The 12,226-nt window shown below is 46.8% G+C and overlaps 1 protein-coding gene across 2 annotated transcripts in view; it reads left to right on the forward strand.

The window, feature by feature from the left end:
- Positions 1 to 12,226, forward strand: part of NRP2 (neuropilin 2) — a 231,925-nt gene that overhangs the window by 184,152 nt on the left and 35,547 nt on the right. The window contains exon 16 of one of the 2 annotated variants that reach the window (XM_081867265.1): positions 7,937 to 11,115. The exons of the other annotated variant lie outside the window; for it this stretch is intronic. Within the exon in view, the coding sequence (XP_081723391.1) occupies positions 7,937 to 8,217 (281 nt within the window). The 3' untranslated portion in view covers positions 8,218 to 11,115. Of the gene's footprint in view, positions 1 to 7,936; positions 11,116 to 12,226 lie in introns of those variants that run through there. 2 annotated transcript variants of the gene reach the window in all.

Here is a 12,226-nt window from a genome sequence, read left to right on the forward strand (position 1 = left end):
AACCAGAATAATCACTTCCAGCGTTCGGAAGCCAAAACGTCCCAAGTTCCAAGGTGTTCGGGATCCAAGGTACGACTGTACCTGTTTATCATTTTTTGGTCTTTGCATGTTTTCATGTTCGCCTAAATAGGCATACCCCTATAAAGCCTAAATTATAAAGTGGCCCTAAGGGCAGAATTATATATTACCAAGACAAAAAACAACAACCCACCCCTATCCAACTACAGTGGTACCTTGGTTTACAAACTTAATCCATTCCAGAAGTCCGTTCTTAAACCAAGGCATGCTTTCCCATAGAAGCAGGGGACCCAATTTACAAATGGAACACACTCAACAGGAAGCGGAACATGTTCTGCTTCCAAGGCAAAGTTCACAAACCAAAACACCTACTTCCGGGTTTGCCGCATTCTTAATCCAAGTTGTTCATAAACTAAGCTGTTCTTAAACCAAGGTACCACTGTACTTAAAACAGTTGCCAGTATTTTCCCCACTCAACACTAGGGATGATAAAAGATCAACCCGTTGTTGTTGTTGTTGTGTTACTTTGGTTTCAGCCTGTAAGAGAAGGGCCTGTTACCTTTAGGAAACGTACACAAGGAGCCGTAGCTGAGCCCAGGCCAGCAATCCATCTCCCCTGGCCGCTTGTTAAAGCACTTCACCTGTTATGTTTCCTAGCCCTGCTACTTGAGACCCTTCTACTGAGCATTTCCCTGCTCACATAGTTGGCTATTTCTGATCAGGGGAGGGAAATGCTTAACATATTGATCATTAGGATGTAGGGGAGCGGGGAGGTTCGTGGACGAGGGAGAACGTGACATAGGTTGGCCATTTTCAGCATTGATTCTGACATGCGGCTTCTCCCAAAGGGACTTCCGAGTGGCAGAGCAGCCGAAGCTCCTTGCAAGCTGCTGCCACCCGGAGTTGGTAGCACAAAGCAGGACGGACCGTTGGTTTAAGGCAGGTCTTGGTACGTGTATTCTAAAGGTGATGGAATCTGCAGTGTTAGGTCGGAAGGAGATGGGCAACTATTTTTAGCAGTAGGATAGTGTGACAAAGTCTGTTGGCCCCAAACTGGCTTTATCACGCTATAGAAGATGATGAGAGGAAAAAGAATTAGAGCACTTTGGAGTCACATGTACCATATCTACATTTATATACCCTGTGGCATCCGTTTATATGTTACAAGAGATGATTATGTACCGTATTTTTTGCTCTATAAGACTCACTTTTTCCCTCCTTAAAAGTAAGGGGAAATCTGTGTGCGTCTTATGGAGCGAATGCAGGCTGCTCAGCTATCCCAGAAGCCAGAACAGCAAGAGGGATCTCTGCTTTCGCTGCGCAGCGATCCCTCTTGCTGTTCTGGCTTCTGGGATTCAGAATATTTTTTTTTCTTGTTTCCCTCCTCCAAAAACTAGGTACGTCTTATGGTCTGGTGTGTCTTATAGAGCGAAAAATACAGTATATGTACTTGCATCCAACTGCATGCTGAAAAGGAAGAGGGACAGAGAGGAAGGAGGTCACAGGCACACCTGAAACCACGCTAAGCAACTTTAGCAGCTAGGCACAGAATATTAGGGTCCATCCTTGGCTGCAGCTAATTCATCAGAAGCATGATTTAATGATGGGGAAGGTGGGGTGGTAGTGTGATCAGCACCACCAAAATTCTAGGATGATACTGTTAGGATATTTCCGTTCCACCTTAAAAGGGAGCAGGATGACCGGCAGATGGGCAACTCTGTCTGTGCCTGAACACGCAAGCAGGCAGTCATGTTTTTTCCTTTGTTCTGACCAACGCTGAATAAACTTCTAAATAATGCTCTCCTGCATGCATCTTTCGCTGTGCGAATTCTGCTGATAGAGCGTGCATCAGCTCTGGAATGTGGCAAGCTATTTTCTGGAGCTCGTGTCGCTAATTGCTGATACTGTATCTACGGGAGGTCGATGGATCGTCCGAAGGCGACGTGGGGGCCATGATGGGCTTTATCTCCCTGGTAGTATCCCAACAGATACATCCCGTTTGTGAAATGGTTGCCTTGGAGGGTAGGATCCCAGTACCAGGGCCCAAGGAAGCTGAAAGAAGCTTGGAATGTCTGTTAAGGTGAAACGACAGCAAGGAAACAGGTGCATTTATGAAATAAAAACGTTAGCCTGTGACCCAGGTGATGCCCTGGAAATGCATTTTTATTTGTAGACTTCATTCCCCAGAAAGCAATGTTGCACAAATACGGATCCCTGGTCCACTATGCGACAAAAAGTATGGATTCTTATCCACCCCATAAGGAACTTAAGTCTCCTTGCTTCCATTCTGTCCAGAGATCCCACAAAACATTAAAATATCCCATTCTTTGTACAGCTCTAGAATACCTCGCCCTGCCCCCCGCAGTGGAGGTTTCCCCAAACCTAAGACCCACTTAAACTTGATTTTTCCAGCTAATTGAGTCTAGATATGCACATGTTTTCCGCAGACCTGAATATAGTACAGTCATGATTCGCTGTGGGTCAAACCACAGAGCCTAGGACTTGCCGATCAGAAAGTCGGTGGTTCGAATCCCCATGACGGGGGTGAGCTCCCATTGCTCGGTCCTTACTCCTGCCAACCTAGCAGTTCAAAAGCACATCGAAGTGCAAGTAGATAAATAGGTACTCCTCTGGCGGGAAGGTAAACGGCCTTTCCGTGCGCTGCTCTGGTTCGCCAGAAGTCATGCTGGCCACATGATCTGGAAGCTGTACGCCGGCTCCCTCGGCCAATAAAGCGAGATGAGTCCGCAACCACAGAATCGGTCACGACTGAACCTAAGGGTCAGGGGTCCCTTTACCTTTACCTTATGCACATGTTTTCCGTGGACCTGAATATAATTCAGTCCTGTTTCTCTTCCTCTGACTTCTACCCACACTGAAGGCAAGAGAAAGGGAAAGAGCATTCTTTTCCAGTAAGGTTTAATCATTTAACGGTAGAATAGAAGGAAGAAAGGTCATCCTTGAGCCAGGAAGGACCCACAAGTCCCTTCCACCTCCCCCTCGGCATAGGGTTGCATTGCTCTCTCTGAGAATTCAGACCTTGAAGTGCCAGTGACTTGGCTACAAGAGGTTGGTGATTAAACTGCCATTTGTGTTTTTCATTCCTGGGCTGCCTGGGTGGCACAGCAGGGAGATCAACTGGAGATATTTACATCATTTGTCACTTTGCCGGACAGTTTGTACTTGTTCATCCTCCCTAAGGAGATAGGCAGCGTTATTACTCCAGTGTTGTTTTATGGCCACCTTTGTTAATGTTTCTTTTCTTGAAACAAGACGGAACTTTCCACTAGAAAATGAACCAAAAGTTCATTTGGGGGAGAAAGCAAGGAATGCAGAGAAGGTGGGTGTGAATCAGGCTAATCGGAAGTCCTCTGAATTAATGCGGGTAGTGCTGTGAGTTAAACCACAGAGCCTAGGGCTTGCTGATCAGAAGATCAGCGGTTCTAATCCCCGCGATGGGGTGAGCTCCCTTTGCTCGGTCCCTGCTCCTGCCAACCTAGCAGTTCGAAAGCACATCAAAGTGCAAGTAGATAAATAGGTACTGCTCCGGCGGGAAGGTAAATGGTGTTTCAATGCGCTGCTCTGGTTCGCCAGAAGCGGCTTAGTCATGCTGGCCACATGACCTCTCCCCTCTCCTACAACCCACAGTGCATAGACTGGCTATGAATTTGGCTCCCTCCACCATCTTAACCCCCATTGGTGGGATGGGAATTGCAATCAGTGAATTGTACTTAGCACTCCATCGTGGCCTGACTACCTCACATATTTAGGGTCAGGAGATTTCCTTGTTGCTTTCCCTTATACAGCACTGCTTGGCTCAGTTGTGTCATGACCCTGACTTTAGGCAGTTGCCAGGGCACGGGTTCAGGAGGGGCTACAGACTCCAGTGACATGACTCCAGAGGCAACAGGGCACATGGCCCTGAGATGGAGCCAGAACCACGGAAGGCAGCACAATCTGGATCAGGTGCACTCTCAGGAGTCACTCCCTTTACCCCCGAGGCCCTCGCAGTCTACACTCCCCATCTGGCATGGAGTCATCTGGAGCAGTTTGCTCTGCAGAGTCTACCATCCTTCTGCTTGTCACTGACTGTGACCTGAATTTGGTCGATTGATTTCTTGAGATGCAGTGATTTGCCTTGGGAACTGGCAGTCAGACAGCTTTTGAGGTTTGCATCTCCATATTCTAAGCCTGCACCCCTCACAATATCAATTTTAAAAGCAAAGCAAGCTTCTCGTGAGTACACTTTGGCGAGTGAGTATGAGTGCGAGCGGAAGATTGTAGAGCCGAAATAGCTGGAATGGCATCAAGCATTCTGCTTCTTAATCCTATAAGTTGACGAAGAATGAAGACAGGCAGGAACAGACCCTCCTCTCCCTCTCCTAAACTTTTCTTTATTTTATTTTGAGGGGAGAGGACCGTGCAAGCTGATACCTGCCAGAGAGGGTCTTAATATTCAAGGCTCTCTAGTTATGTCTGGAACAGGCTCTGCGCAAGGTTTGCCGCACGTTCTCATTCTGGGTCACTCCAGTCGGCCGCTGAGGGGGTCGTCTCTGGTGGAGGGCGAGAGGAAAGGTCACCTTTCCATTACCCTCTCCAATAAAACGGCCTCTCTGTGGAGATGGGAGGTCATTGCTGATGGCTTAGATGGCTTCTAGCTTGCGTGCGCCAGAAGGGGATTTCACGTATGTGCTACAAATCAAATCTTGCTTGCTGCTCAGTGGCTGCTTTTTTTTTTCTGTTTCTGGAGGAGCACGTGTTCTGGAGTATAGTTTTAAACTTAATTTGGGGGCCCGGCATTTCAGACAACTGAACCAGAAACCAGCCCACTGAGCAGATAGACCACATCAAAAAGAATTACTTAACTGCACGGAAGGCAACTTGCTGGTGTTGTACAACATAATCCTAATGCATGCTTACTCAGAAGCGAGTTCCCCTATGTTCAGTGGTGCTTACTCCTGGGTAACGGTGCATAGGAGAAACAGCTTTTTTTTTTTGGAAGAGTTTGTTTCAGTAGGGTTGTTTGTGGGAAGCTTCTCTTTTCTGGGTTTATAGACATTCACAGCCCTCCCCGTTTTATTCCCCCCCCCTCGCAAAATTCAGAGCATGTCTAGAATGGTTTCCAAGCAGCAGTCATTTGCCGTTGCTGGATTGAGTAGGAAACAAGAGGCCTGTTTGCAGAAGCCCAGCAACTAGCCATGGAAGGGAATACTCAATTTTGCACATCCCGTCCATGATGAGAGAGAGTGAGTGTGGGCTGCCCAGTGACCCACCCGCTCAGAGAGAGTGACCCAGTTGTGGAGTCCTCTTAGATTGGGCAGGTCCTTTGGACCCAAGGCAATATAATCTCGACTTCATATCAACAACAACAACAACAACAATTTATTCATACCCCGCCCATCTGGCTGGGTTTCCCCAGCCACTCTGGGCGGCTTCCAACAAAACACTAAAATACAATAATCTATTAAATATTAAACGCTTCCCTAAACAGGGCTGCCTTTAGATGTCTTCTAAAAGTTTGGTAGTTATTTTTCTCTTTGACATCTGGTGGGAGGGCATTCCACAGGGTGGGCGCCACCACCAAGGAGGCCCTCTGCCTGGTTCCCTGTAGCTTTGCTTCTCACGGTGAAGGAACAGCCAGAAGGCCCTCGGTGCTGGACCTCAGTGTCCAGTCAAAATGATGGAGGTGGAGATGCTCCTTCAGGTACACTGGACCGAGGCTGTTTAGGGCTTTAAAGGTCAGCACCAACACTTTGAATTGAGCTAGGAAACCTACTCTTACCTTCACCCTTAAATGAATATGCTCAAAGGTAGAGAAACAGTTTCCCCACCCTGCTGCTGCTCCCACGGGGCAAGGGGGTCTGGGTGGGGACTTGTGGGGCTTCCCAGAAACAACTTCCCAGGCATGTTTTCCTTGCATCTTTGCATTCCATGCAGTATATAGCATCTGAAACATGCAGCTTTCTGAATAACTCAATATGGCCAAGGGGATGGAGCAACTGCCCTATGAGGAGAGAGGCTACAACATTTGGGGGGTTTTTAGTCTAGAGAAAAGGAGATGTGATGGTGTGAGTAGACTGATAGAGAAGATTTTCTCTCATGCTGCTGGAACTTGGAAGATTTGGGACAGGCAAAAGAAAGTCCTCCTTCGCATAATTATTATTATTATTATTATTATTATTATTATTATTATTTATACCCCGCTCATTTGGCTGAGTTTCCCCAGCCACTCTGGGCGGCTCCCAATCAAGTGTTAAAAACCGTACAGCGTTAACTATTAAAAACTTCCCTAAACAGGGCTGTCTTCAGAGGTCTTTTAAAGACAGGATAGCTGCTTATTTCCTTCACATCCAAAGGGAGGGCATTCCACAGGGTGGGCGCCACTACCGAGAAGGCCCTCTGCCTGGTTCCCTATAACCTCACTTCTCGCAATGAGGGAACCGCCAGAAGGCCCTCGGTGCTGGACCTCAGTGTCCGGGCTGAACGATGGGGGTGGAGACGCTCCTTCAGGTATACAGGACCGAGGCCGTTTAGGGCTTTAAAGGTCAGCACCAACACTTTGAATCGTGCTCAGAAACATACTGGGAGTCAATGCAGATATCTCAGGACCGGTGTTATGTGGTCCCGGCGGCCACTCCCAGTCACCAGTCTAGCTGCTGCATTCTGGGTTAATTGCATAGAGATGGCTACCAAACTGGATGGCTTTGAAAGAGGATTAGGCAAATTCATGAAGAGTAAGAATATCAGCGGCTGCTAGCCATGATGGCTGTGTGTTCTGCCTCCACTGTCGCAAGGGGAGAAGGTGCTGTTAGGTCCTGCTTACCTGCTTTTCATAGGCATCTGGTTGGCCACTCAAGAGGACAGGTTGCTGGACCAGATGAGCCTTTCACCTGATCCACCGGGGAGCTTTTCTGTTCACTGCTTTATACGTGAACGGGGAAGACATGGGAACAAGTAAATGTGATTGGCCTCTTCGCATCTCTTCTGGTCCTCAACACACAACTTCGATGGGGTCAAAAACCCGCAAACAATGGAAATGCAGAGATTCCAGGAGAATTGTAAAGCCTGAATTTGTAGCTTGCTGTAGTTGTTAAATATGAAGTTGTCATTAGTAACACACACAGAGAGACTGCAAACCTATTTACAGTCACCTGGGAGTGAATCTTATTGAATCCAACAGGTAGGAAGGAAAAAAATTGCAGTGTGAGACTGTTGCCATAAGCATTACTTACTGGGGAGTAAACTTCACCGAACACAGGGCGTCTTACTTCTGCCCGGAGGTCCTGGTTAGCTGTGATTTGGAAAGCCATGCCCGAATTATAGAAGATAGGATTGCGGTGGGGATGGCCTTAAAAATTCTGGGTCTCTGAAGCATGATGACCTCCGGAAGGTCTTGTCTGCAGATTCCTTTTCTGCTTTTCTCCCCCCCCCCCCCCAGGAACGAAGCGTGTTTTTCATCTCTAGAATCTCTTCTGTGATCCTGTCACAACCTCCTTCGTACTTGGCAATTAAACTCTTGTCACTTGTTTTAAAAAAACGTGACGTGTTTTGTCATTGCTTGACAAACAAGTGCCACGCTGAAACAAGACGGAGCTGATTGTGGGTGGCTGTGGCAGGGAGCGCAAGGCGGTGGCGGGGGGGCAGGGGGGCGGTGCGGAAGCTGTTCCTTCCAAATATAATGGCTATGAACAACATTTGCATCCTCTCCCCCCCCCTCCTCCCAAGCCTAATTAATGAAATGCTTTAAATTGCCTGCTTGTCAAAAACCCAAATTACGTTCCCACCCAGGGGAAAGCTTGGTCATGCAGACCTTTATTTAAGTTGCTGAGAACTCTGAAACGCATGTATATGTGTGTGTGTATGCTTTGATGAGCCTGCATGCATGCCACCTAGCAACGTTCTTCTGTCTCTCCCCCAGGGGGCACCCTTCTGCCAGGGAACGAGCCCACAGTGGACACGGTGTCAGTGCAGCCCATCCCAGCCTACTGGTATTACGTTATGGCCGCCGGAGGTGCTGTTCTGGTTGTGGTCTCCGTCGTGCTGGCCCTTGTGCTCCACTACCACCGCTTCCGCTATGCGGCCAAGAAGAGCGATCACTCCATCACCTACAAAAGCTCCCACTATGCCAGCGGGGCCCCTCTGGCGGTGGAGCCCACCTTAACGATAAAACTAGAGCAAGACCGCAGTTCGCATTGCTGAGAGCGGAGCCAGGAAACACACAAAAACAAAAAAACAAAAACTTTTTAAAAAGAGACTTTCAGAGACGTTGCCTCAATTTTGCACTTTTCCTCCTCACCCAGCATATCTGTGAACTCTATAGACATCTCCCCTTGGTTCTCTTGACAAAAAAAATCTCTTAAAAAACGGTAATGCTGCATCGTGGATCGCGAGAGGAGACTTGCCTCCCTTCCCACCCCAGTCTCTTTGAAAGTGAATGCTCCTTTTATTTCGTTTCTCAAGGACTTGTGGGGGTTTTTTTTGTCCCCGGTAGACAACTTGCAAGAAAACTCAGTAGCGCGTCAGGAGGAGTATGCCAGAGTAAATTTCTGTGTGCTTGTTTTATCTCTTACCTATCTATGTATGTAAGTGTGCATGTGGGGGGGGAATTGGCTGGATGGCTATTTCGAAAAGGTCCCTTGGGACTTGCTTGTGCCGCTGCGACCTTCACAAGGGAGTGCTTTTCCTCCCCCCTGCCCTGCCTCGTGGAAGGCCCCAAACACCTTTTTTTGAGGACAGATACACTGATTTGTTTACTAGGAGAAGTGAACGATGCTTTTTGTTGCCTTATCTAGCTCTGGCTGGGTTTACATTTGATATCCTTAATGAAAACGTCAGCAGGTTCATACTGATTGGGGGGGGGGGAGAGAGGCTGTGCCCCTGGAAAATTTTAAATGGCAAGCCTAAAGATAGGGCAAAAACAAAACGCCACAGTGTATGATGGGGGAGAACTGAGAAAGGCTTGGAGACGGTCAACTTCAAGGTCTTATAGGGTTCCTTCACCCCCCAGAAATCACAAAAACATAGCCATCGTTTTGGTAGTGGAATTAATCCCTCAACAAAACAAATATTTTTCAAGTTGCCTTATTAAAAAAAAAGAGAAGCTTGTAATGAATGTTCAGTTTATCTGTTAAACCCAGCCTTAGAAAGATGCATAGATGCCAATAGATGTAAGGTTTTGAAAAACGCTATAGCTCCATGAATCTGAGGTTTATTTCATTTTATAGGTAAACCTCATTTTTGGTGATGCTTTCTTTTCTTCTTTTTTTGCAAGAGCAAGGAAATGCCGCCATTGTGTTTTTACTGGTAATTTTGAAAAAAAGACACAAAGAACGCTTTTGCCCTCTTGTTTTCTCTCTCCATGTCGACATAAATGGCTGCCTGACACAATTTACTTTCGTGGCCATGTTGCTTCTTAAGATGTTGGTCATGACATCTGTCAACCAAAGCCCCAAGAATAGGGCCTGCTAAAACCCAACTATCTCTGCATCTTTAACGAAGATGGTATAATGGAGCCTCTATCTATTGATTTTGCTCTGAAGTAATGCAATGAAAATGCCTTATATAGATTTATCAAGTGATAACACACAAAGGTGGTTGGAACGGTTAAATCGGACATATTTTCTGGCAAAAGACATCTCCACTGAACACTTTGTTTGCTTAAAAAAAAAATCCAGCCATGACTACTTGCTATATCCTTCTTAAAGCTCCTGTCTGCCATTTTTCCCTTATGTGAAAACTGAGAATTCAGGCGAGAGTAGCAGCGTTGTAATACTGGGGGTGAAAGTCATGAGTGCTTTCCATTATGGAAGGCCTACTAAAATCACTGGGGGCATATCCAGGTTTCCTCTTGTCCTGCTGCTCCCCGCTGGGGAAAGCTGCTCTTTGGCGCTCATTCAGAGCAAACAGCAATCAGGTTTTCCACATATTTCTTCCGATTTAGAGAGTGGTTTTCCCTGTGAAAGGAGCTGGGCAAGGGAGAAACCACTCGGCCCTGTGTCTTGGGGGCGGTGCACACCTCTTCTTGCCCCATTCTTTCTAGGCACGGGACAGTGGAAGTGTGGACCAGCCCCAAGACCTGTCCCTGATATAACCATGCGGGACAAACTCCCAGTGGGTTGAACCCTATGTATGTACAGGGTTGGCATGGGTCATGAAAGAGAGTGGATATTCTTTGCCAGTTCCCCAAAATGAACACTTTTATCTAGGGGTGTCTATGTCACATGCTTCCACCCTGTGTTATTCAGGTAGCATGCTGTAAGTGCATGTAGCAAATTTACTCTGCCCAGATGCTTGCTTAGCTGGTTTAAAATGCCACACAGTGCTGTTTATTAGGGAAATTGTTCTTTAAAGTGCAGAGTGTATATGGGGGTGGGATTGGGGAAAGGAGCGTGTGTGCTTATAAACTGCATCTAGAAAGAAGGGATTTGTGAGAGCAAAGCGATCACCTGTCCCAGATCACAGAATATTTTTTTGGGGGGGGGAGGGGAGAGACACCTTGCCTCTGAGCAAGGTGACAACTTCACCTTATGCCAGGAGATAAGCAGAAGCCACCTTTTGAGATGTGATTTGTTCGTTCTCGTGGGTCCCAAGAGAACATGTTCCAGTGTGGAAGTAAATAATGTTAGTAAGTACCTTAATTTCTGTATCCCTGGTACATGTGATTGGAAATCTCCAAAGTGAATTTGGCACCCTGGGCTCCTTTGGAAGGAAAGGTGGGATAAAAATATAATAAAGAAAATAAAACGAGAAAAATGTAAACTTTCCCCTCCCACTGATTTTCCTGATCGCCCCACCCTAACCCCCAACAGCAGTCAAGTGTAAATACCTCCAGTTGTATTCCAAATTTCACAATAGTTCAAATATGCTCAGCCTGGGTCTGTTTTAACCCGATTGAGAGATCCCATTTTTAGATATTCGCCAAAGACTGCCCTGTCACCCTCCCGTGATTTTTACTGCCACTTTTCACTCCCACCCCTTAACAGCTGTGACATTGTCAACATCACCCAGTTGCCTGTGTGTGAAAATATCTTGTGGAATTTTGAAATTCTTGACAATGTACTGTGTGGAATGTAATAAAATGATGATATTTTTTATAGATATATCTGGTTTTTGTCCCCCTTCTGCCCCCGATCGGATTGTAAGAACAGTGTGTCTGAACGAAGATGTATTTCCAAATATGTGTGTGCGTGTGTATTGTCCAGGGGGTCTTTAGATCTATTCTTTCAGGGTAGAGCCTTATCGGTGTGTTACACCCAGGAGAGAGGGGGGTAATCAAAGGGGGGGGCGGACCAGCTGGCCAAATGGTAGGTGTGAGATTGGAGACTGGGGGAAACTGAATCTGCAGCACCACAAACATGGCTGAAGTTATTGTGGACTGAACAAGAAATGCAAGGCAAGAGGCCAGACAAGAATGACTAAAGACCGCGGGAATGTGAGGCTATGGATTTCCAACACCCAGGTGGGGAAATATGGAAGCTTATGAAGCCCTCGCCTCTCCAGGAGCACTTGACATTAAAACACTTTGATCACCTCCACTTTGAAATTGGAGGCTTAAATCTTAATACGTTAAAGCCACTGATTTGAAGTGAAGGAAGGGGAGAAGGAGTTGGATTATATCACCACTGCACTTTTTTTTTTTTTTTTTTTTTTTGCTGAAGATTATGCTGCTGTTATCCCAGGAATAAAGCAAATAGCCCCCGATTTCATTTCACTAGAGTAGACCACATCCACCACATAACCCCTAGTCATACTTTGAAAGACCGGACACTTTGGTCATCCTGGCGAATGCCGAGCGGACGTTGAAAAATTCAAAACCCGCTCTTGGTTAGGAATGCAGAGAATGACACAAGTTGACGGTGGGATAGCTGTTTCACACAAATTGATATTGAGTGTGCAGCTGCTTACACGCCATCAGATAATACTGGAAACTAGTTTGTTAAGGGTGCTGAGGGGTAAATGCAATTACCGGGATTCTTTTTTTGGGGGGTGTAAATATGCTTTAGGAGGGACATGGGTGGCCCTGTGGTCTAAACCACTGAGCCTCTTGGGCTTGCTGATCAGAAGGTCGGTGGTTCGAATCCCCATGATGGAGTGAGCTCCCGTTGCTCGGTCCCTGCTCCTGCCAACCTAGCAGTTGGAAAGCATGTCAAAGTGCAAATAGATCAGTAGGTACCGCTCCGGTGGGAAGGTAAACGGCGTTTCCATGCGC

The sequence above is a fragment of the Podarcis erhardii genome (genome assembly GCF_964252035.2).
Source record: "Podarcis erhardii genome assembly, chromosome: 1".
Classification (NCBI taxonomy): Eukaryota; Metazoa; Chordata; class Lepidosauria; order Squamata; family Lacertidae; genus Podarcis; species Podarcis erhardii.